General features: G+C 44.6%; 1 protein-coding gene across 5 annotated transcripts in view; it reads right to left on the minus strand.

The window, feature by feature from the left end:
* Nucleotides 1–834: 834 nt before the first annotated feature.
* Nucleotides 835–25403, minus strand: part of PRRX1 (paired related homeobox 1) — an 84526-nt gene continuing 59957 nt past the window's right edge. For 3 of the 5 annotated variants that reach the window (XM_040451634.1, XM_040451631.1, XM_040451630.1), the window contains 3 exons: nt 22315–22490; nt 17393–17574; nt 4915–8272 (listed from right to left, as the gene is read on the minus strand). In XM_040451634.1, coding sequence (XP_040307568.1) covers nt 8134–8272; nt 17393–17574; nt 22315–22490 — 497 coding nt within the window. In that variant the 3' untranslated portion in view covers nt 4915–8133. Of the gene's footprint in view, nt 1029–4914; nt 8273–13574; nt 13631–17392; nt 17575–22314; nt 22491–25403 lie in introns of those variants that run through there. The other 2 variants (XM_040451632.1, XM_040451633.1) reach the window with 2 other exon arrangements.

The following is a 25403-nucleotide window of genomic DNA, read 5'->3' on the forward strand; positions in this document are numbered from 1 at the left end:
CTAAGAAGTAGTTTTCAGATGCTTTCAATTTGTAGATGACCTGGCTATCTTCCTTTCAGGAATGCTCCTTTTTTATAACTAGAATAACATTTTCTAGGAAGTCCAGAGTGTCAGGCGTTAATTTTTTGACAGTGTTATTTCATGTATTCATTTACTATTACATCCAATTACTTTATTAGGGGTAATCCAAAAGGCACAAGATGCTATATAACTATATAATATTTATATAATATAATATAATATATATTATATATTATATATAATAATATATATAATTATATATTATATATTATATTATATTTTTATATTTATATTATTATAAATATATATAAATATAAATATAAATATAAATAAATATATAATATATAAATATATATTTATATATTATTATATACATAATATATAATATATATTAATGTATTTATATTAATATATATTTATATTAGAATATATAATTATATTATATATTAATATATAATATATTACATATATTATATATAATATTTATATTATATTATATTATATTATATTATATTATATTTAAATGTCCAGGGTGGGAGAATTAGAGTGTGTGGTCATTGAGAGCCATGTCTATGAGTTACAACAAGCATCTTGAAATGCAGGTAGTATGGGAGAAAGGAAGGAAAGAAGGGTGAAAGGAAGGAGGGAAGAAGGGAAGGAAGCACTGAAGGAAGGAAGGAGGGATGGGCTGAAGGAAGGGAGGGAGGGAGGGGGAGAGGAAGGAAGGAAACAAAGGAGAGTAAGAGAGAAGAGAGAGGAAGGAGGTGTATTAGTTAGGTTGGGCTAGGTTGCGGTAACAAATAGACCTGGTTGTATAATGATTAAACATGATAGAACTTTATTTTTCTGTCATATAACACGCCAAGATGGTTCCTGGTCAGCAAGGTTGCAGCTCTGTTTCCTGCAGTCACTTTCAGGATCCCAGGTTCTGCTGCTTTACCATCTTTAAAACATGGCTTCCGAAGTTGAAGTCCCCTGGGGGCCAAATGCTGCGGTAGTGCCTAGAACTAGAGATGGGGACAAGAGGAGATGTGTTGGTGCCCGATACAGGCAGACACCCTGGTCCAGATGCACAGTACGCCTCCACCTGCAGGATACAGTGACTGGATCATGGCTGTGCACAGAACAATTCAGGACCCTAGAATCCACCCTCGGGATTTTTGTAACAGGAGCTTGTTTCTCTGATCTTTTCTCCAAAGTGAAATGGACGGATGGTAGCCTGCTACGTGGAGAAAACTTACTGCGGAGATGGGAGGCAGAGAGTTCTGACAATGTCAAGTCTCAGTTCTAGTGCCCGAGGTTCTCAGAGCTACCCTAGTTCCTATAGCCCCTCCTTTTGTTCTTTGAACACCCCTACCCATCTAATAAATCCCCTAATGAAACCATCTCAGCCTAATTAGAGTTGAGTTTCTGCCACTTGCAACTGAAAGGTACTTGACAATATAGAAACTGATAAGTAAGTGGAGCATTATCTATTACAGGCCTTGAAATCTAGAAGCAGATGACCAGAGGCACTTCATGGAACAGGGAGGATCTCTACCCAATCCCAAATCTCCCAGACTCCCAAGGGTCAGACAATAGTAAACTCATTTTTCAAGCAGAGTCGGGAGGTTTGAGACACGGTGGAAGATACAAGGGCTTAGAAGTATAGGGGAGAGAAATGACTGGAAGTGTTCTTTCTCGGTCCCTTCCCAAACCTCTCTGCTGTCCCTTCTCCCCATAAGCCTGAAACAATGTGTCAAGCTCCCCCCCACCCCCCCACCCCCCATTCACCGCAAAGCATCATATACGGAGATGCTGCTAAGGATGAAGGGCTGAGTAACTGTCCCAAACTCTTCTGCCACCCTGTCTCCAGGGAGAGGACTAAAGGAGGCTTTCAAACTGAGGTCTTGGGTGAGCAGAGCTCTGTCCTGTTTCTAAGAGGGAAAAACAAAGTGAGGCCAGGAGGGATTCACATTCAAGAATTACATCTCAACAAGGTTTCTGGCATGGGTTTCTGTTTCACGGAATCTCCAGAAAGTGACACAAAAGACAGAGCTTTAAAAAAGGTGTATGGCACCCATCCCCTGGGGACACTAGAGCAGCATCTGGGCCCCGGGGACAAATGAAAGTCCGAGTGTTCACATCCATAAGTTTGTTATAAATCAACCTAACAAACCGTGCAACAAATTCTGTTCTACCCTCCTATTTCAATGAACATAGTTTCGCAGTGACCCGGCAATTCAAGCTATATGTAGAATTCTCAAACTATTTGGAGTTCCTTTCCAGAACACGGCAGTGTGGGGACGCTCTGACTCTCGAAAGCCAGCCTGTGGCCTGTCCACTTCTCTTTTCCCATCCACCCACCCAGCACCAACAGCAGACCTGCACTTACAAAGGGGGCAACTGCATTATGCATATCCCAGATTCATCTGCGCATCCTGACCCACACAAACATTGGTTCACAGGGGCCTGAAAGCGGGCTCAGATGATTGAGCAGGGAATTCTAAATCCCAAGTGCCTGAAGGCTGGTCTGCAATAAGGAGTGCAGGTTCCAGGTGGGCACGTCCAGTTGGCCCTGCAGACTCGTTGCCCAGGGGAGGGGCACAGTCAGAAGAGTGCTCGTGGATGCCAGGACAAACTGTGCGGATCTTGCCTGATCTAGGGACTTGGGCCTTCTTCCAGGATCTGGGATCTCAGGAGCTGCTTGGGTTCCAGCAATACTTTGGGTTCAGTGAGCAGCCCTAGGGGGCTCTAAATAAAATCCCTTGTAATTTGAAGCGGGTGGTAGGTCTCTGCCACCTGCAGCTGAAAGAATCCTTATTAATACATTTTCAGTACCAGAATGTCTCAAGCAAGGGGCCTATAAGCCGCTGTTTCTGGTTTTTCTGAAACGCTTATTCTTACCCTGACTTGTCAAAAGGCACCTTCTTCCTCCAGCACCGTGGTAAACTGTACTCTAGAAAATCATGCAGCCAGTGGCCTTTCCTGCATTCCCGGCAAGCTGGTCTGCTCTACAGCATTTGAGCATATTGAACATTCCCTTCTCTTTGACAATTCCTCTTTTTTCAACTCTGGGATAACAAACAAGCTAATCTTCCCCTATTTCTCAAACAGCTCCTTGTAAATTGTCTTCCATAGCCTTCTCTCCAACTGTAGATGTTCTGCAAAGTATAAGCTTCCTCCCTGGGTTGAAACTACAGTTGGCCTTTGAATAACCTAGGGGTGAGGGGCGCCAACCCCCGGTACAATAAAAAATCCATGTATAACTTTTGGCTCCCCCAGAACTTAACTACCAATAGCCTGCTCTTGACCAGAAGCCTGACCAGTAACACAAAAAGCCTATTGACACAAATTTTGGATATGTATTATATGCTGGATCTTTACCATAAAGCCAGCTAGAGAAAGGAAAACATTGTTAAGAAAGTCATAAGGAAGAATAAACACATTTACAAGACTGGACTATCAAAAAACCCACGTATCAGCGGTCCCACGCAATTCAAACACGCGTTGTACAAGCATCCTCTGGACTTCCAAAGGCCATTTATCAGAAGCATGATTTGAGCACGGTGACGATGCTCTCTCTTCTCGAAGAACTCATTCGCTCCGGTACCTCACGGTGTCACCTCCTTAGAGATGAATCCCAAAGTTCTATCTCCACTCGTGACCTTGCCTTCAAGCCCTACTTGCATATCTTCACTTACTGGACACTGACATTTTGGTTTTCAAGTTCAGTCACACGCTTAAAACTGTAGTTATTGTCCTCTGTCACTGGGTCTCTCCTGTTTCTCTTGGGTTGTGTTGTCAGTTTTGTCCACCGAGGGATTCATTGTCCTGGTTCCCGGGTTTCAAACCAGTATCTCTAACCTCTCTTTCCCGCCCCCCACCCCCCGCTGTTTTTCTGCTTTTTGTTCCTGTTCTGCTCTGGAATAGCTTCACTCTTTGGCCACAGTGATCCTGCTAAAGTTGTATTTTTTTGCATGACCTCCTTTTTTTTTTTTTTTCCTGATTGATAACTTCCAGTGGATTTCTATGGCCTGAGCAAAATTCCAAACGCCTCTGCCTTGACGCACAATACTTTGCAAGATGAAGACTCGGTTTCAATCTCCAGAGTTTTCTTCCATTCAGCTTCACAACAAACCCTCCGTTCCATCTGGGCCCATCTTGCCATGGTCCCCGAACACAGATTCCTCCTTTCTGTGTCCCCGTCTTCATCCCATCTCTACCCCCCGGGCTTGAAAGGCCAACAACATCTCCTCTTCTCTCAGCGCCCGTTGATGAAACAAGCCAGGTCCTCCGAGAAACCCTCAGCCACTGGAGCTCGCTGTTTTGTTTTGTTTTTTCTCCCTCTCCTGGACTCCCGTCTACTCTATTTGTTTGTTTGACATAGGCGCTTACTGTCTTGAACTGTTGCATACCTTGGTTCATGGTTAATTTGTATGAAAACAGAACCCATGTCTCCCAATTTGGTTTTCTAGTTCCCTCCCAGGCCCACTCCCCCAGCGCGAAACCCAGTAAGCAGCTGCCTAAGAAGTTTTGCCCTGTTGCTTCTGTACTCTAAAATGAAAGTCTGTGCTTTGCATTTTGTCTGTTTTGTCATCCGTTAGCTGGTATTGTGGGCGCTGAAGTGGTGGGTAAAAAATAAGTGAACTCCCATAAAAGTTTCACTTTACACGTACCCATTATACCGAGAAAGGCCCCCTGTCCCTCCTACCATTGTCCTTGCTTTACAGGAATAGATTCTTTTCCTTTTTGAGGAAACACTATCACACTCCAATAAAAGTTCTCGCCTACAAATCCCCTCTTACCTTCACTCTTTCCTGCATGTAATCTTAGGTCCCAGCAGATCAATTTTTGAAATTCGAAGAGAAAACAATCAGCAGACTCAAATGTACGTAACAAAAGACGACACAGTAGTATCCTTCTTCTTTTTATTGAAAAGGAATCATTTCTATTCTAGCGCAAACAATGTATATTTTACATCACAAAGCAAGATATAATTTACATATTACATTTCTTATGAGATCTTTATACCCTAAGTGTCATTCCCTTTTCTTTATTCAATCACCTTCTCTGGTTAATTTTAACCTGCCAGGTATCCTACAAATCAGCATCTCCTTTGGGGAGGGATTGGGGACACAGATAGTTGGTACGTATTATCTGCACCTGGGTATAATGATGGAGAGGAACAGGGGTATGTATGCCTTGGGACTTTGTGGTCCCGAGGCCCTCTCTTGAGACCTGGCTTGGGAGCCAAAGGCTACTCCTCTAAATCAGATATCCAGCTTCTACCTTAAAAAAAATCAATAATAAATGAACAATACTGAGTGCTTGTCCCATGTGTATACTTCTTGATCAGGTGCTTAAATAACAGATGCTTTCCTTATCAATGAAAGCTCCTATGGCTGATCTCGGATATTCTCGGATATTCTCATCGTTAATCTCGGACATTCTCAGACATCGCTTCCCAGGCTCTAGTAGTAAAACTGCCCAGTTTCACAGAGCATTTGGGTTTGGGGTTTGGGGTTTTCTGCGCACCGCTGAAAACGGGTGTCAGGTTGAAAGCTTCAAATGACTTTGTTTCACAGGAACTTCTGTCCCTTTACACCCTCTTCGAAGACTCCCCCATCCAGCAACATCTTGTCGTGTGTGATTTCTGTTCCCTGCCCTATCACCCAAACGCACTTGTGGCTCTTCTCCCCAAAGTCCAAACTCCAAGAGTTCGCCAATGTCTCGGATTGTACTTATTTCACAAAGAATGTTTTAATCTGTTGGACCACACCGTTCCTTTGAATCTTGAGAATCCACAGCAGCTAGCGGGACAGAAGACTTCACCGAGGGACTCTTTAGGAAGCAAGTCATACGTGGTGTTCAGCCAGCCTACATAAAACATCTGTTTAATAGTTATATTAAAAGAAGAGGGGATCAGTTGGTGAAAGCAAAATGCATAAGATGGGCTTCCTTCTCATTGTGAAAAGAAGTACAGAAGCAACATTCAAAATATGTTTTCAGATCGGTGGCTGTTTGGCTGAAAAAACTACCACCATTCACTCAAGGTGCCAGGTGGAAGGCGTAGCAAATGTGTGACGAAAGTGCATCTTAGTCCTTGCCTGTCATTCAGAGTTGGCATACTTGGCCAAAGCCAATCTAAAGCTTTTTAATTACTGACAACTCAGATTACTGGAACCAACCTGGTCAGGAATAAAAATAGGTCGAGAATATGTCTGTTCTGTGCATCTTACATTATTCTTTGGTCAAGTGATGTGATTTTTGAGAGGTCTGGAAGTATAAACCTATTTCTCATTTCCAAATACGAGGCTGTAAGTATTTACAGCAAGGTAGCATTTCCTTGCTAGGAAACAAGGCTTCCAGGTACCATATCTTTCCACTAACGTTGTGTACTTTTATAGTCTCTTTCCTCCCATGGCTACAAAGTGCTGCACAAAGAGAAAGTACAGGAAAGAATGAAGGAGCAAACGAAAGGAGCCTCACAACACCCCTGTGAGGTAGGTAAGTATTGTTAAACCCATTTTTACAAAAAAAGGTAAACTGAGGCACAGCACGGTGGTGTAGTTTGGTCTAGTCCACCTGACAAGTTACCAAAGCACAGCTGGAGACAAAAAGAAAGAAACAAAGACAGGTCAGTCCTGGCTCGCAGCCCTAGGCACTAAACTTTATTTCAAAATACTGTATTAGAAAAAGAATGGCCCACAGTTGCCTTTTCCATTTCTGGAACTTAGACAAGCCTTTAAGTATCCCATTTAAACATGGTCTTTCAGATTCCTGTCGAGTGGAGAAGCGGAAAAGGACATGGCTTTCCATCCTCTGAGTGTAATTCCCATGACGTGTACCAGGATCTATCCCCATTCCACAGGAGCTCAGACTCCAAACTCAAGAACACTGTCAGAGCCTCAAATAGGTTCTGATTTATTTGAAGCCCAAATGTGAAAATGAGACCTGTTCTCAAACAGATGCCCTATCAGTTGCTCTGTGGCCTTGATGAGAATTGTGTGTAGAGAAAGAAAGGAAACAAGATCCCTAAAAACATCTCATCACTGTAGAGATAAGGACAGTGGTGACGGCGTGAAACTTGCTTTTTGTAGTGTTTGAGTTTGCAAACTCAAGCTTGCAAGAATATTTTATATATATATATATAAAATATATAAATATATACAGTATATATATATAAGTGTGCATCTGACTACCCTTAAGGCACTAAAGAGATGTAGGCCATGCCTTTCACAACTCAGTCTCTGTTTTCCTAGAGAAATTTCTCTCCCTCTCTCAAGCGAAATATATTTCTTTTAACAAATAGCCCGTGACAGCAAATCATTCAGAAACAACAAATATCTTTAACTTAATGTGGCTGACTGCTCAGATGGGGGTGAGGGGTGGTGGTGATATTGATGGTGATATTATCATCTACAGCTTAGAGCTTAAATCTATAGCTTATAGTAAGTAGAGCTTAGATCTACAGCTTAGAGCTTAGAACTAGCCAGACACAGCCAATCGCGTTGGATCTGACAAGCCAGTGGCCAGATGTGGTTAACAGTAGCTGATGGAAAAGCCGTACCGTGACCAACAGAGATGGAGACAACGAGAAAGGAAATCGTATCTGGCACAGATTCTGCAGAAAGACTTTGGCTTTCCTGAAGTTTCTAGAACTTCTATACAGAGAACTGGGAAGAAGAAAAGGGTAAGGCACTGAAGTTCAAACAGGTCACTGAGGAGACTATAGACAATGATTCTGAATATATATACGATTTCTTTGGCTGCTGTAGGTGTTTTTTTTTTAAACCCATACAATCATGGGGGTGGGTGGGCTGAACCTAACTGAAGAAGCTTGGAGTATATTAAAGCAAAGCGCATGAATAGAAGGAAAAACAAAATTAACACACACAGAAACAAGTGGTGGTGGGATCCCAGAGGGAGGAGAAACATTGGTTAACTAATTTTCATTTTGCTCCTCTCCTGCCTTTCTCTGCCATGGTCCCAATATTTTAGTTCAGGTTTTTGGTTTGTTTGTTTTTATTGATTTTTTTTTTTTCCAGCAGATGAAGAAATGACAGAGCAGGATAGGTGTCTTATGGTTTTTGATTTCTTCTTAGGCCTGCTTAATTATTTTTTTTTTCCTCAGTTGACTGTTGGCACCTGGTTCCTCTGTAAACTATATTCCTTGGCCTTCAGTCTCAGGTTGGCAATGCTGTTGGCCATGTTGATGCCCTGTGCAGGGCTATTGTTGGCACATGTGGCAGAGTAAGTGGCCATGGCGCTGTAGGGACAAAGGAGAGAGCAGGGAGAATAACAGGCATTAGTTTCACGAAGCCGCAAGTCTGTGCCCCAGATGGATGCAATTGTCACCACGGGACAGGTGGGGGCAGGTGGGTCGGATGAATGACCTCTGAGGTCCCTTGCTTACAGCCCCAGATCTCATTGGTCTAAGGCACTTGGGAAAATGTTTGGAAGGGCAGGGGAGAGTGGGGAGGGTGAAACAGGGCAGGGAGAGGTATCTGCTGTGTTGGACACGGTGAGTAATCATTTATTTCTGGGGTGAGAGAAGAAAGCTGCTTATGTTGAATAGCAGGTGTTTCGTCAGCCGACCAATTGAAACAGTATTGAATCTCTCTTCCTGCTTACATCGCCAGCCTGGGGGAGCGGCGAGCCAGAGAAGCAGGCATTTGAAAAGGAACTAAAGGGCATTTTGTCCTCTTTGCTCTGAGTAGCGGCCTTTAATTCTAACACATTTTAGGTAATCAATGAATACCATATTAAATAGTGGACTTGAGAACCAGTTCAGCAGCCCATTCTTGATTGGTGAGTGGAGCTAAGTATAGCCAAATCAAGAGCTTCTTATCCCGACTGGGCTTGATTTTATAGCTTCTTCTCAAAAGTAGTGAGAAGCTCACGATGTCTTCTGGGTCAGTTATTTGGGAAATGTTGAAATCCCCTAGAGACACCAGCAGAGGCTCCAGCCGGTTTCAGGATCCCTGACCTCAGAGGTAACGATTTCCCTCTGTCCTTATTCTGGAGAAAAACCTGCAGTTGTTTCACATTGTCAGAGATTGTAATTAAAAACCTAGAAATACAACTAGACAGAAATGTGCACTTGGGTTTTTGTTTTTGTTTTTGTTTTTGTTTTTTTGCTAATTGCATCCATGAATTTCTTTTAAAGGAAAAAGCAGTGCTTTCTTAGCCTTGAATGTAAATTATTCATTACTGTGTACTAAACAGTTAAAAGGGAGCTCATATGTTAATTAAGTGAAAATGTTTCTAGTTTCTAAGATTAGCAAAATCCTTTTCAACTGAGGCCTGAAATGAGATAGACTTATAAATGGAATGACATGTGCTTTGCTGTTGCCTGTATTTCAGTGCAATTTTATCGGCCACACAGGAGTTTGTGGCTCTGGGGATCAAGTGACAGACCAGAAAGAGAAAAAGTAAAGCTACTCTACAAATAGAAAGACTGTATCATGAATACTCATCTGGGAGACCGTATGGTCAAGACTTATAGTCAAGACTCACAATAGCCTATTTCAGTTACTAGCAATTAACCCAGGAAAATTAGGTTAATGAAATGTAATTAGTCCCAGATCACTAGGTTTTTCCAGAAATGCACATCCTTACCTTAAAATCCTTACAGCACTGGTGTGTGTGTGTGTGTGTGTGTGTGTGTGTCTTATAACTGAGAAATAGCTACTATAATTAAACTGATTCCTGCTCAGTGTCATTGATCAAGCAGGGGCTGATGATTGCATATTCTTGATCCATTAAAAATATCTTTTCATAGTTAAAAAATGAACAAATATCAGTGCAGGTTAGACCTACTCAACAGACCATCACTCTACCACTGTCTACCGAATGAGGCAGAAGGGACCCCAGTTAAGGTAGTTTTCACTTAGGAGTCAGATAAATGATCAGAATAACCTGTTTAAATTGGGCAAGGTTTTTTTAGTAATATCCCCAAAGTTCTCATTTGTTTTCGAAACCCATACACATATCATTCAATTCCTATATGAATTACGTGCTTCCATTCAAAACCCTACCAGAAATCTAAGCAAACCTGTAAATCTTACACTCAAGAAATTGCTAGGATATACTGAAATCTAAGATTTCAGTGAAATCAAAGATGTAAATAGTGAAGAAAAGAGAATTGAATTAGGGAAATGTTCCTAAGTTATAGATTATAAAGTGAACCAAATCAACCGGGTTTCTGTGAGAGAATTAAGTCCTAAAGACGGTTCTTAGTACCATTCAACATGTGCAGGAGAGAAGCTGAAATGGTGAGGTATCTGTATTGTTTGTTAAACACTGAGAGTCAAAATGAAAGACTTCTGAAAACAGAAGGCTAAAACTTTACAAGACAGCATAAAGAAAAACCTTCCCTGATGGTAAATTGTAGAATGTCATAGAGTATTGCATTTTTAAGCACTTGACCTAATTTTCCAAGGAGTCTGTTTTCCAGCCTTTGAGATTCTAGACAAGCAAAGTCCTATTTAATAGAGATTCCCTCCTTTTTTGATGGTCAAAGGTGTGGTCCATTTTCCTTGGCAGACAAAGGGAACTGGAACCTTGGGGGATTATTTTCATTAACTGAAGATGCTACTACTGTTTTCTAGAAATGTCTACTAGAGTCGTGACTTCAGTTTCATCTACTGTAGAGTCATTTTTGCCATTCTTGTATCATAGTTTACTAACTTCATCTGACAGTCTGGTTTGAAGACTTCATATGGTAACACATCTCTTAGAAATACTGGGATTCTCTAATGCGGGCCAGATATTAACATCCCAAATGAGATGAATGTTGGTCCACTTTCCATCTCAAAACCAAATCAATGCAAATTAGACTTGTATGTTGCACTGGTCACACTGGAAATTGGATTTTCACTGGGACATTTTCCCTTAAATGGCAGCCTGAGCTGCTAGAGTTGAGTAAGTACTCCTGTCCGACTGTACTGTGGTGCCACTCTAAGGACAGCACTGTATTAGCGATACTCTGACGATGCCTTGTAGGTAGCCCTCAAGTTAGTGGGGCTTGAAGACAAAAAAGCAGCTGATATTAACATTCCCTAGGAGCTTAATAAATGATAACATTTGCACTTGATAAATGTCTAGGAAAATTATTAACTTTCAAAAATGGATTCAACGTACTCCAGCACCTTCCACAACCCTAAGAAATAGGACAGAAGAACAGAGGCAGTCTTACTTCATGGCCTCTAAACCAACGTGTAGAATATATAATCCTGCAAGTAGAGACCATAGGGAGATTTTGTGCACATACTAAAGAATTACAAGTCCGTGTTCCCTCCGGTAGTTTGACATGGGTCTCGTTTCTCAACTTGCACTGAGAGAGCCATAGAGGCAAGCAGAGAACAGTCCTTTGACACCCCGGTGGCAAGCAAGACTTGTGACAGGTCAGAGAAGACAGAATTAGTGAGTGGGCACTCTAGAGCAGCTTAGTCATACTTTAAAAACAGCATGAAAAGTAAGTTGGGGAGGGACCCGCTTCCTAAAGTGACAACAGATGCAAGAGAGCCTTGAATGGCCGCCAAAGTGAAAGATTGTTTGTGACCACCTGTTTCCCATGTCATCAAAACGTATAAAGCTCTGTGTTAGGAAAAGGGAACCTTGAAACGTTTTCTCACAGGACGGAAACAAGTGAGGATAGTTAGCTATTTTCGACAGATTTTATAGGCACATTCCAAAGGTGAAATACCTGCTCGTTCCTATACAGGATCAAGCTTCCCGAGATTAGAAAGTGAGACAGAAACTAAGTGATTTGTATAGATAAAGCACATGATAACTCCAAGAGCCTCCTTAGCAACCCTGAGAGATCCTGCGCATTGGTCCTGCCTTCTAAGAATCACCTGCTCCTCTAACAGGATGCAGACATGAGCTGAGTACAGGGACTGGGCTTATGGGATTTGGCCGAAGCATCATTTCTATTGAGGTTTGAAGAATGTATGTTCTTTGTGTCTGTGACCAAGAAACTGCATTGCCAAATACAATGCATGGAGGAATTAGAGATGAAAAGGAAATGCTTGTATCCCATCTGTCGATTCAGCAGATCTGCACCGGGACTTGCACAGACCTGACACATTGAAGCAAGCTTGAAATTTTTCCGTCTCCTTATTTGGAGATTCCTAACAGATGGAGCTCAGCCACAGACAGCAGAATGCTAACCACCAGCGGGGTTCGAGTTCTGTTTGCACTGGGGACAACTCATTTCTGATCATTTCAACCTACCCCGAAAGGTTGTCGGGAGGAGGGACGTGTTCGAGTGACTGCCAAACACCAAGGAAGCATGGAAAATTCTATATACGGTATGATTTTAAAGCCAGGAAACTTATGGACATCTGCCCCTCTGCTTTCGAATCACCCGTGGTGTTATGTCCCACAGATCACAAAGCAATTGAGGAGCGCTGGGGGAAGAATAATACCTGCCTCAATTTTCAACTCTAACTTTGTTTTCTATTTGGCCCTTTTGGACAAATGATGACAAGCTGTTGAAAATTTCCCCCCAAAGACAAATCTGTCAGCCCAAGAAGCCCATGTGTCATCCTGAGATCCTAAGGTTTCCCCAGCTTTGGGTTTTTCCAAAGGCTGTAGAGCTTGAGGCATGTGTGACCCTGTCTGCGAGGTGTGGAGGTTGGAGACCATCTTTCTGGCTTGTCCTCTCGTCCGTGCAAGAACAGAGGTAGACCTACTCCGTCTAAGACAACTCAATGCCAGCTTTCCTGTGGACATTTACTTATAAAGAGAGACCCCATAAATCCTTTCGGAAACCATCTTTCGTGATTTAAATAGGCATTTCTAATTTCTGTTTTTAAAATTCAGGAGCTGATTTTTTTTTAAGGGCGTATTTAGCTCTTAAAGTAGGTACACTTAGACCACAGTTCGTCGGCAAGCGAGCCTGGAGTTTGCACTGAAGGTTCTGTGAGCCTTCTGCCATTTTTTAAATGTTCTTTCTAGACACGTCTTTGTACCTGGAGCCTTGCGTCTTTCCCTCGTCTCAAGGACTTTCTTATCTCCTGCTTGAAATGCACAGTGACTACCTGAAATCAAATGCCCCTGGCAGATACGCAGTAGGGAAACGTTGCTAGCTCAGCCTTAGATGCAAGGCTGCATGAGGGACCTATGATCCAACTGGCCTGGGGAAGAGCAGGAGCCAGGATGAGAACGCAGTTCTTCGGACCCCTGCTCCATATCCTAGCAGTCATCGAACACCCGATGTCGATAGCATCAGCACCACGTGGAAGCACGTTAGAGATGCAGACCCCGACTCCTGCTCCAGACTCACAGGAAGAGTCTGCCCTGTAACACGCTCCCAGGTGATTCACATGCTCAGCGATCTTCAAGGAGCCCTGCTCCAGGCCATCAGACTACCCTTCGCTTGAGGGACACGTATGCTCACAGCTCTGGTTTCCCGGGGGTATCCCCCACTTGAGGACCTCACTGCTGCCATTGCTACAGCTGCAAGCCCCGCTTTCTCGAACACGCTTCATTCCCACTGAAACCCTGCCCCCGCAGCAGCCACCCTCTTCCCCCTCTGACAAGTTACCTTTTCAGTGTCTTCCGTTAGAATCCGTTATGAAGCCCCTCGTGTAAACAACATCTTGGGAGGGACGAGGATCTATTTTTGAAAGCGTGAAAGGGAGAAATGAGCCAAATGCGTTCAGCGGATGTCAGGCAGCACCGTGACCACGATCAAATGGGGGAGGCGGAGAAGGGCGGGGGAGGGGAGCCGTGGACAAGGATAGCTGGCCTCTCTTTCGCTTGTCGCGACTTTTCTGTGAAGCCCAGCCCCCCCTCTGGAATGGGCACCACAGACCCAGCGCTGCAGATCCAGGCCATTCTCTACCTCCCAGAGGAGAGGATGTCTCCGGGGAGGGGCTTCTTGACCACTTCACAGGAAATAACAGTTAAAAGCCTAGGATTTAGTCGATCACTGCTCCCCAGGAGGCAGAGCACCACTAGACTAGTGAGTCTTAATACCTCTGGTGTGGTGCAAGCTCTCCTTCGCCTACGGAAAACAGATCTGAGCTAAGCAGCGGGCCCATGTGCCAAAAACAAGCTTCCCTCAACCGGCTGTGAGTAGATAAAGAAGACACCTGCCAGGACAGTAGTGTCTGTGTCGTCAGAGAACACTTGCCTCCTCCTGGTGACTCAGTTGCCTGCCTGACGTCATCACCTGTAATATGCTCAAGGGAACGGACAAGGCCATGTCGTGCTATAAATAGGATGAACCATATGTCCCGGGTCCGCCTGTTGTCCTGGTGTAACTATTCACAGCGGTCCCCTTTCACTCTCAAAAGTGTCCCAGCTTGGATGATAAATTGTACAGCCGCCACTCTGGATATAAAAGACACCCAGAAAGAAAAAGGGTTGGCTGCTTCCCATCCCATAATTCTGCCCAGATGCAAACAATTGCTTTGAGTCTTGGTTTCCTCCTCTCTTCTTCCAGGGGAGAGCCGCGGAAGTCAGCGAACCGTCCCCCCTGGCCAAGCTGCTCACTGTCCCTGGGTTGCAAGCCCAGGCCCCATCCGAGGGGAGGCTCACACACCCCAGAAGGTGGTTCTCAGCTGTGGGCACGCTGCACCGATCTGAGACCGAGACTGAATCAAAACGGCATGATCACACAGTCTCCCGATCTTCTAGTTTTTATTACGTCCAACGTAACATAAGGTTTAATTTGAATGAAAATATGGTTATGTGGCCTAATATGTTGGACCGAAACAGGGATCACGAGCACTGGGTCTCGTTCTGCTTGCTGAAGCCTTAAGCTTGGGCCACTGTTCAGTTTCTTCTTTGGAACCAAAGCAAGGACAGAGCCGCACACAGGCGCATTCCAAGGATTGACCGAAAGAAATGCCTTTTAATGAATGTCACACGTGAGATAACTAACTTGACATAATAGTGCCAACAGAAATAGCCCATTCATTTTTTTTTTATAACACAAAAGGTCTATCATTGCCTTTGCTTTTCGTCACGTGTTTCTCTTTTATGTTTCCCAAACAAGACATGTTTCCTACCAAGCTTCAATATGTGAAACCATAATGTATTTTGGTTCTGAACATAGCAGAAAAACCTCCGAGTAACAGAATAGCTTTGCCACTGTTAGAAATTAATCAAAATAGAAACACTTCAGTCAACATTGGGTCAAAAACATTGAGGTTGATTAAATTACTGCTTTAAACCATCATTCTACTTCTGTCTGGAGATTAATTTATTCTTCACACAGAATATGAACAATCAGATTCTATGCAATTTTTAATTATTTTTTTTTTTACAAATTCTGTATCTAAGAGAAAAATTATATAAAAGTATACCATGAAATGAGTAAAAAGCACTAGTTTATAAGATTTTAAATGAAAACAGCAGAATACAAAAATATGTAGACTAAGGCTACACTATATAAAATACTGTGCTCTAATGGCAAAAATAAACAAACTCGTCATGTAAAGATGATAGAATTATGTTTTTTTTAAATGTACCTACTATTTCTCCATAAACTTTCGAAATAAAAATAGAACATTTCCCAAAAAGGCACACACAAACTGCACGTTAATAATTTCAGTTAGATGCCCATATACAAAATACATACGATGGAGGCAAAGGAACTTGAACTTCCGCTGAGGTGCAGGAAATCTAATCCAATATTAACGCAGGAAGGATTTCATCCCCACCCGCGCAGTGTCCCCTTAGACTCTCACTGGTAAGGATAACACAGCAGCCAACTGCACTGTTCAGAGCTGAGGTGAAAAGTTCCTAACGGGGACCCAGGCGGAAAAAGGAGCACTATTTCCTGGTTGTGACCAAATCCAAACCAGAGCCCTTGAAACATCAAGCTTTGAATCACATCCATTTCCCAAGTCATGTAGCGAGTCTATGAGCTACCAATATATCAGAGAGACAAAGCAGTCCTCCCCTTGTTTAAAAGACTAAAGAACACATGCTTTTACAACGGTCTCCAAACTGTGTTTTTAGTAAATCCTATGGGAAAAGAGTCTACGTTTTAAGTAAGACATACAGAAGTGACTAACCTCTGGCAATCAGCAAGGCTTACTATATCGGAGAGCGATAGAAATTTCCAATTTCCCATGTATAGGGGTCTCTGAGTTCTAAGACCAACGTAATTCAGGCTGATTTCACAATGGGGGATTTAAAAAAAAAAAATCCCAAATACATTTATGGCATTTCTTTCAAGGAACTGATTTGGAACAGAAAGAACATTTAGGGGAGGCCTCATGCTTCGATTAAAACCATCAACTTTTGAAAATTATTTGTACATTTCGCAAACGTGGCATTTCACATCAGGAGTTCAGCTTTAGCTGGGAGATAATCTCCTATGATTAGTTTAAGACCTCTCCTTAAACCGCTAATTAACCTTAGCAATAAAAAGGCCAATAAATGGACAATAAATGAATTTGTGAATACTTCCTCCACTGCAAATGGCCAGAGACAGCACACGGCCTTGACCCGTTTTCTAAGAGTACTCAGATTTAGGCTCAAAGAAAGACACTTGGGATCAATGACAATGTCTCAGGCACTCACATCTCAACTTCCCTCTAGCATTCACCTGTATCATAATAACCTGAACAGCATAATAAAAGGAGGTTGAAAACCTCTCCAAGAGATTGAAATAGTACTCTATTAGTTGCTTCTTTAAAACTTTTCACCTTTTTAATATAAAAGTTTAGCATAAATCGTACATTGTTGTTTTTTTTTTAATTTTAAAGACTCCACACCCACAAACCGACCCCCAAAGAACTTCAGATAAGTAGATAAGAATTAGCAATAGAACAGGAAGGTATTTTAGATCATGAGACGTCCACACCTACTGACAAGGACAGTGGCCGTGAGGGTGATCGGGATTGTGGATTCTCCTTCCTCACCTCTCTCCTTCCTTCCTCCCTTCCTTTCTCTTTCCTTCCTTTCCTGGTTTGGATTCAAAACCAGTTTTACTGTGAAATTTGCCTTTGAGCCTACACTTAGAGCCTTCCAAGTTAAATTTCTACTTGAGCATGGCGAAACCAATCTCTCTTAAATTTGGAAATGGAGTCAAGTTTTGTTCCTGCGTGGTTGCAAGAGGGACTCTGGGCATAGCTTATCAATCTTTTCTTTTAGATTCTTCCCCATCTTTGAAACCTTTGCAAGAGTTCCTGAGTCCAAGAGAAGGTTGCTGATGGCCTGCCCCTCTCTCTTCTGCCCCAAACCCTGCTCCTGGGGCAACTAGTAAGCTCCCGTGAAAATCTGGGGGTGTCAGCAAGTTGAATGTCTCTGAAGAGGTTAACCCAGTAAGAAATGTCAGCCAGCTGCACAAGCAGCTTTGCACGTGACCAAGCGCTGAGAAACGCATGGAAGCGGAGCAAGGGAGGGCGGGCCAATCATTCACCTGTACGGAGAGGCCGTCCCCCAGGACAGATAGTCGGTGGGTCTTGGAGCAGGACGAGGTACAATGGGTTGTTCCACGGCAGTCACGTCCCCTGAGTAGGATTTGAGGAGGGAAGCGTTTTTATTGGCCAGCATGGCTCTCTCATTCCTGCGGAATTTGGCTCTTCGGTTCTGAAACCACACCTGGAACAGCATGGGGAGGAGAGGAGGGCGTGAGGAGGGAGAGGGAAACAAAGAAGAAGAGGTTACACGAATAACGTCCTGGCTGACTGACCCTATAAATGCGTCCCCAAGGAAGACACAGGACAGGGACCGGATTCTTCCCAGAGCAATACAAATATGCCGCAGTCCTTCCCCGGTGGGCCAAGCTAGAGGGCCACTGAGGGCCAAGACTCTTACAACCGGACCCTGAGGTACTTCCCTAATCGAGCCTCCAGAGGTGAGATCCACGGCTAACATATGGGTTGTGACCCCTGTTGCTTTGTAATCAAGGAAAAGAGACAAACCTCATTAGAGTTCGGCCATGGATACAACGACATTTCTTTTTTAAGTTGTTTCAAAATTCTTCAAAATGTGACAAGACCATCTGCTTTCAAAGTACTTATTGGACATTTAAAGAAAAGTCTCTCCATCTCACCAAAGGGGCGTGTGGCAACAATTTACGAGGCAAGTGGCTTGCTTGGAAGGTGCGGGGAGCATCGGTATAAGAGCGAGGCGAAAGGAAGTAAAAGGAAGTAACAGGGAAGAAGAGCAGCTTCTAGAAGTGAGTTTCCAGGCAGCGCCCCCGTGATGGCCCAGCCACGGGGCCCTGAAGACCAGTGCAGGACACAGGGCCCGGCCGGGGTGAGAGAGCCCACGATTTGTACGCTGGCTCCCATCAGTCGTGGGTGATGAATGTTCCAGCACTTCTAGCATGCGGAACACAGGCAGGGCAGTCTCCTGACGTTCTAGAAAGAAACACGTAAAATAGAAATGCAGATACCCAAGGTTGGAAGTGGACTGGAGCACGTTTCCCGGCAGGGTCTGAGGGATGTGGGCAGCTCGGCCACCAAGGGCTGCACCCGATGACACAGCAGCATTGATCAAGTGCCGCGAGGACTCGGAATTACGCGAGCACATGGCGTACATTACTTCCAGTTATCGTGGCCATTCCATACTTTAGGTTGCACTGTTTTCTACTTCGGAGCTGAGGAAACAGGTTCAATGAGATTCGTCTGTTGAACTTCACACATAATAAGTGGCTGCGTGTCTGTGCTCACGGACATCTGACTCATGATCATACAACTCCTCCGGAGCGCCACGGAATTCTATTCACTCGGTTACTCATTCAAGAAATCTTTATGGAGTTCCTGCTGTGTTCCAGGTTCTGTGCTAATTGCCGAGAATAGACATGAGATTTACTCTCTGCTCATAAGCAGCTCATAGTCTATTAAAAGAAGGCAGGCATGCAAATGTCAAAAACCGCCAAACAAGTCTCTTAGGTACAATTATAGAAATGCATGACAAGATATGGGAGAAAGAAATTCTCTGGTGTGGAGTGGGACAGGTGCACAGCCTTTGGGAGCAACATTCCTATAAAATACCATGGGGCTGGTGCCCCGCAGAGTCGTGTCACTGGAAGGGCCTGGGGGGAACTCGGTAAAGGAGAATCTGGACATCTCTTTCTGGCTTCGTGCGTGCCCGGCTCTTTCGTTTCTCATGTGTCCTTTGCATGGCTATTAGATTTCTCATCTTAAATGCAGATGGAATCGTGTTAGCGCCCTGCTTCATAGCATCCACTGACTCGTTCTCCATTACTCACAGAATAAAATCAAAACTTCTTACCATAGAGCAAAGGCTGTTCAGGAATTAGCTCTTGGTCCACCAACCCGGCCACATCGTGCATCACTTGGGCCTCACACACTGGCCCTCCATTATTTCCAGTTCCTATCCTGGACTCAAGACTACCAGACGTATTCAGTGCTTTGCCACCTCTGTGTATTCACACCAAATCTCCCTCTGCCTGCGATGGTCTCCCCCTCTTTGTCCAGGTATCAAAAGACTTGTTTTTCAAGATTAAAATTTTTTTTAATGTCTATTTGTTTTTAAGAGAGAGAGAAAGTGGGAGCAGGGGAGGGATGGCAGGGGAGCAGAGAATCCAAAGTGGGCTCTGTGCTGACAGCAGAGAGCTTGATGCGGGGCTCGGGCTTACAAACCGTGAGATCATGACCTGAGCCGAAGTCGGGTGCTCAACTGACTGAACCAGCCAGGTGCCCTGGTTTTTCAAGATTTAATACATCACCCCTCCTTTGTAAAGTGGTGTAGTGGAAAGAATGTGACTTTAAAGTCTATCATAGTTGGATAAAAATACTCGCCCTATTACTTTAAAAATTTGTCATTGAATAGTTCTTTAATGTCTCTGATCTTCTGTTTCCTACCCAAATGGAGGAAATAATACTCACAGGGCTCTTCTGAGAGTTGGCACAGAACGGGTGTCTAACATACGTGTATTTTCACCCTTTTTCACCGGGCAGGTTTGCTCATTCCTTCCTCTGGTCTATCGCTATTTCTTGTATATTCCTTCAGTGTAGGAATCATCTTACTATATCATAACAGTGTGGTATGCACATCTGTCTTCTCTGCCTCCAGTCTACAACACCCTAAAGGAGAGGGCCAATGTCTTACTCATCCCCAGCAAACCAGAAACAGTTCCAAGAGTATAACAGGTGCCTGATAAGTGTTTGGGGTGGGGGCGGGGAAAGGAGAGGAAAAAGAAAGAGGAAGGAAAATGACTTTTGCAAAAACGATAAGCTATGACCTCCATCCAAGAGGATTCGCAGTCTAGTTGGGGAAGCTGGCCCACATACAAGTCAATATAATACGTGTCATGTTGTGATAAATGCCATAAAAGAAGGCCAGAGTCACAAGGGACAGGTTCAGGCTGGGGAAGGGTAAGACTTCACGGAGGAGGAATAAAGTTGCACAGGGAGAATTCTGTCCTGCTCGTGTGTGAAACGCCCGCAGCTCTGAGAGGCATGAGAACATAGTAGGGTTGGAAAGGAGGAGGAGAAAATAGTTTCAACATATAAGAAAGCATTCGTTCATTGTTGGACTGGGAAGAAGACCAACTCACAAACTGCTCTTTCACATTAAAAAAATTATTTTTTTCCAGCTTTGCCCCATCCAGGTTTCCTTATTTACAATTCAGATCACCACGGCAGAAGTTGTACTTCAAGGTGGGGGGGGGGGGCGGTTATTGGTCTAAAATGACTCATTACACCACTGTAGGCCAAGCTTGGGGCACAGAAGTTATGGGGGTTTTGAAGGGAGAGGAAGGGATTGAAAAGTGGAAATACGGAGCGTGTTTGGGGAGCTGTGGTTGGCTGCACAGGGGACGAGGATGTGGGAAGGCAGACCTCAGGATTTCGCTTCGGATGGTGGGATCCAGGCAGCAAAACCGAGTCCCGTCCCTACACATCCTGCCGGTCTCTCTCACCCGAGCCATGAGGGATTGCCACGCAGTGCCCAGTGCCTCACGCTTTCTCCTGACCCACGTGGCGCCATGGGGTCTGGGCCACTTCCCCTTTGGTGGCCGACCTCTTTTTGTTCTCCTGGGGAGCACTTCTAGGTGAGGAGGATGCGTCCCTACGGGGAGAACTCTTGCAAAGTTTCTCGCCAGGCTGAAGGGACCTCCAGGACCCTCTCTGTCAACTCAACCGGTGTCCCTCACGGTACACTTCCTGTCAAGGCATAGACACAGCCTCAACGCCCTGAGGGTCTAGCTCAAGCGCCTGTCAGTCAAGAGATCTGTCATCTGCAGAAGGGAATCACTCAAGCCCAAACTGAACACAAATATACAAACAATAACTTCCTCAAGAAGACAAGACAGATTGGCCTGGTCCCCTTCCACTCTTACCAAGATGGCGGCCCACCCCCGGCTAGGCAGAGGACAATGAGATCTTTACTTCCAGCAGAGGTAGCAAAGGGCCCCTGGAAAAGCACTTAGCCAGCAGACTCTTATTTATTCAAAGTCGACTCCATGCTTAAAAGCATGAACTCTGCATATCTGCACTCAAATCCGAGCTTAGCTATGCCTTAACTGCGTGAGGCCCGGCAAAATAGTGTAACCTGTCTGTGTCTCAGTTCCCATGTCTGCAAGGTGAAGAATACTATCCACCTCATTGAACTAGCAGGACGATTAAACAGACAGTTTATATAAAGAACTTAGAACACTACTCGACCTATAAGGGTTCAAGTAGTGTTATTATTACATTATTACCTTCATTAGTACTAATCCCAGGTTGTGTTATTTCTAGATGCCTGGATTGCAGTTGATGTGTCATGGCATTAACGTCAGAAAGAATTGCTGTTCTCTCTCTACGCGGTCTTACGTGCCTTTGCTCTTCATCGCTTCACAGAAGCACAGAATCATCTACCGGAACGTGCTCTTAACGCACTTCCTAAACGCAAGGTCTCTGATGGGCTCATTTCTACTGCCACCAGGGTCCATAAGCGTGTATATTTGTAATACGTCTCTTGAAGGTTTGTATGTTCCCAAAGTCTGGGAAGGAAAACTGACGTGGGGAACGGAGAATTCATCTCCGTGGCCACCCTAGAGCTCAAATTGAAAGCTGGGGGGCGGGGGGGTGGGGGGGGGAGGGCCAAGTCAAATGCTCCGAAGTACAACGTTCATACCATGAATCTGAAAGGGCGGGCAACAAGGAGTGAGAAGTCAGAGCTGTAGCGAGGCATATTCTGCCCACCTAAGGGCTTACATCTGATTTTTAAAAATACTAAGCTGCCCAAAGAAACGCAGCTCGGATCCGATTCTGCCTCGTGCTGCCCCTTTATCATCTTTCTCAGCAGCAGCCCCCGTTTGAAACCCACGACCCGTGTTTTCGAGCAGTCTGCAGAGGTGTGCCCCTGAGGTGGTACTTTGGTTACCTGCACTCTGGCCTCGGTGAGGTTCACCCGGCGGGCGAGGTCCTCTCGCACAAAGGCGTCTGGGTAGTGTGTCCGCTCAAAGACGCGCTCCAGAGCCTGCAGCTGGCTGCTGTTGAAGGTCGTCCGGTTCCTCCGTTGCTTTCTCTTCTTCTTTTCCTCGGAGTTCAGCTGGTCATCTGGAGCAGAAGAAATTGACGCTAAGGAGCTAAAGTCATGTCGGAGTCCCCAGGTACACTCTGGCTGAATATCTATGGTAAGGGATCATCACATTCGCTCACATTCTTATCAAAGTGTTGGAACCAAATGCCACTTTCAGGGGGCAGATTCGGGCATCGGCGCTCTTGAGTTCACAAGCCGACGACCCCCAGGGAGTTCTGATGTTTGGCTGTTGCTTCTAAATCTGGGACCAGACCCGAACCGACAGGGAGACATTTCTTGCACGTTCCTCAAACCCTATTCTGTCAAAGATGGCTAAAGGAAAATCTTACTCCTACCCATGATCCCTAGACTTCTCTAGAGATGAGGGAAGAAGAGTGGATTGCTTTGGACCTTATTTGCCTTATATTATGTTCATTCATACAATTTCACAACCAAGGAAACCAACTATTCCCTGGTTCCTTCTCCTCAACATACCCACACAAACACAAATGCAGAGTTACGGAGGGAAAAAATGTGTTCAAACTGATGAGGATGATTCCTGTTTTACCACGCATTCTCCCAGAAACCTCAAGTCATTTCTGACTGCATCTGCTCTCGCTAAGGCTGGCTAGGGAGGCCTCAGCCTAGTTCAAGGATGGTGCTCCAACACCATCAACCAAAGCCAGCATCGGCTTGGGACGTGCCCTAGGAGAACGCAAACACGGGGAAGAGTACTGAAAGATCTCTGAAACAGTTTCACCCCAAACTGGAGTTCTAGGGCCCTGAGATCTTAGGAACCTTTGGAGAATCGGGACCCCAATTTTTCACCGGTCAAGATCCCCCCTGCCTTGTTTTCCGCTGAGTTCTCCCAAAGGCACCTTGGCAAACTCATCACCCAGGATGCTCTTGGAAGTAAGAGGGTAGCATGCTCCCATCCTGCCACCTGACACAGTCCAAGCAGGAATGACGGATGTGTGAATCCAAGCGGAACACCTGTTGTGCTACCATGACCACCACCCAGGTGAGGTCCAAACCACGGTAAAGGCCATGTAGTTCTCAGAGGTGCTGAGGCCTAAGACGCACGCTCCGCCTGAGGAACTGGACTTACACTTCCAATGGTCTTCCCCTAAGAGTCTCGGCCCAGAGAAAACCAGGAATGAGTGGGAAAGCTGGGCTTGGGCACTTGCTCCACGTTCAGTAGAGATTAGCTCTCAGCCAGTTTTATTTCCAACATGTGAGGTTGGAAATCCTGATCCTCTCTGACCATAAACATACAACCCACTCAAGAAAGGGACCAGCATGAATCATGATGTCCCAAAGAAAAATGATGCCTACCGGAGCTATAGCATTATCTAGATTTGGGTGTGCATTCAAAGCATAGCTTGAATCCAAGAGCTCCTGGCCTGGATCTCTGAGCGCCTGACAGCTGAGGCCTCTAAGTGGTTTTGATCAGAGTTTTCATGAGTGCTGCCTTCCCAGAATAGATACTTGGGGTAGAGACTGTGCATTTCCCCCGGATATTTAAAGCACCCGGATAGAGTCAGTACTTGTTGCATTTGTTTTCAAGGAAAATGTGAAACTTTTCTTGTCTTTAGAAAACTGTTACTGTTGAAAGAAACCACGTGATCCCAATCCCATTCTTCCAGCAAACAAGGTGCCGACACCCATTCTGTCACCTTCGGGGTTGTGATCCACAGTTGACCACCTCCCTGGTTTCTTCCATTCGTGGTACCCCAGCCAGGAGCCCTGCTTTGAAGATGCTGCTGTGACATTTTCAATAAGAATGTCAGACCAGTGGCATCTTGAGAATGAAGCCAATCTATCGTGATCTCTGGGATCTATCAAGGCCGGGAACATTCCACCCAGCATCCTGTTCGGCTACCAGCAAAATCCATTTGCAATTACATCTACACTAGAATTCACACACTTGGGGTCAAACCGCTCTCAGCGGCTGCCTCACATCTGTGTGCTCCTTCCTATTAAATATTGGGAGGCTTTCCTGTTGGTCTCATTCTCTTTCCCAAATCTCTTTGTCTACAGTTTGATCTGTCTTGCACTTCAGGTCTCTCTGGGTCGTCTAGGCCTTTTTCACAGTGCCACCATCTGGATTTCATGCTCCTACGAAGCCAAAGTCTGGGGGAAAAAATATCCTTAGTTTCCATACCTGCCCAGGACTGAGACCAATTAGACCCTCGGCTATTATTCTTATTCCTATCAAGGAAATCCCTTCTTTTTTTTTTTTTTTTTTTTTATTTTATTTAAAAAAATTTTTTTTCAACGTTTATTTATTTTTGGGACAGAGAGAGACAGAGCATGAACAGGGGAGGGGCAGAGAAAGAGGGAGACACAGAATCGGAAACAGGCTCCAGGCTCTGAGCCATCAGCCCAGAGCCCGATGCGGGGCTCGAACTCATGGACCGCGAGATCGTGACCTGGCTGAAGTCGGACGCTTAACCGACTGCGCCACCCAGGCGCCCCTAGGAAATCCCTTCTTAAGCCAATCCCATGATCTATTTCTTCCCTCAGAGAAGTCTTCCTCAGGTATAACCACAAATTCTAAATCCTTTCTTCTGCTTTGTAAGCCTTTTCTTTTTGTGCTACCACACTCTGATCAAGAACAAGGGTATTTTGCATTTTGTTCTTAGTACTACAACCTGCTACATAATCTCTTGGTAGTTCTTTGAAATCGTCCCCTGTTCACTCAAATTCCACCGACTGTCCACCATAAACCACCAGCTCCCCCGACGTGGGAGTAAGGGAAGTGGAGAATTATAGTTTGTGACACAGAATAAATAGCTACGATGGCCTGAAACAATTCCAGCAAAAGTTTCCCAGTGAATGTTCTTGTTGTTTTTAACAAATGAAAACACCAGTCCAGATCACGTGCAAGGTGAGAAAAGACACACAAATAACAGGGGTCCCCGGACTCTGGATCTGGCAAACGTCCTTCA

The sequence above is a fragment of the Herpailurus yagouaroundi genome, unplaced genomic scaffold, assembly GCF_014898765.1.
Source record: "Herpailurus yagouaroundi ecotype Mexico unplaced genomic scaffold, PumYag 205, whole genome shotgun sequence".
In the NCBI taxonomy this organism is placed as follows: Eukaryota; Metazoa; Chordata; class Mammalia; order Carnivora; family Felidae; genus Herpailurus; species Herpailurus yagouaroundi.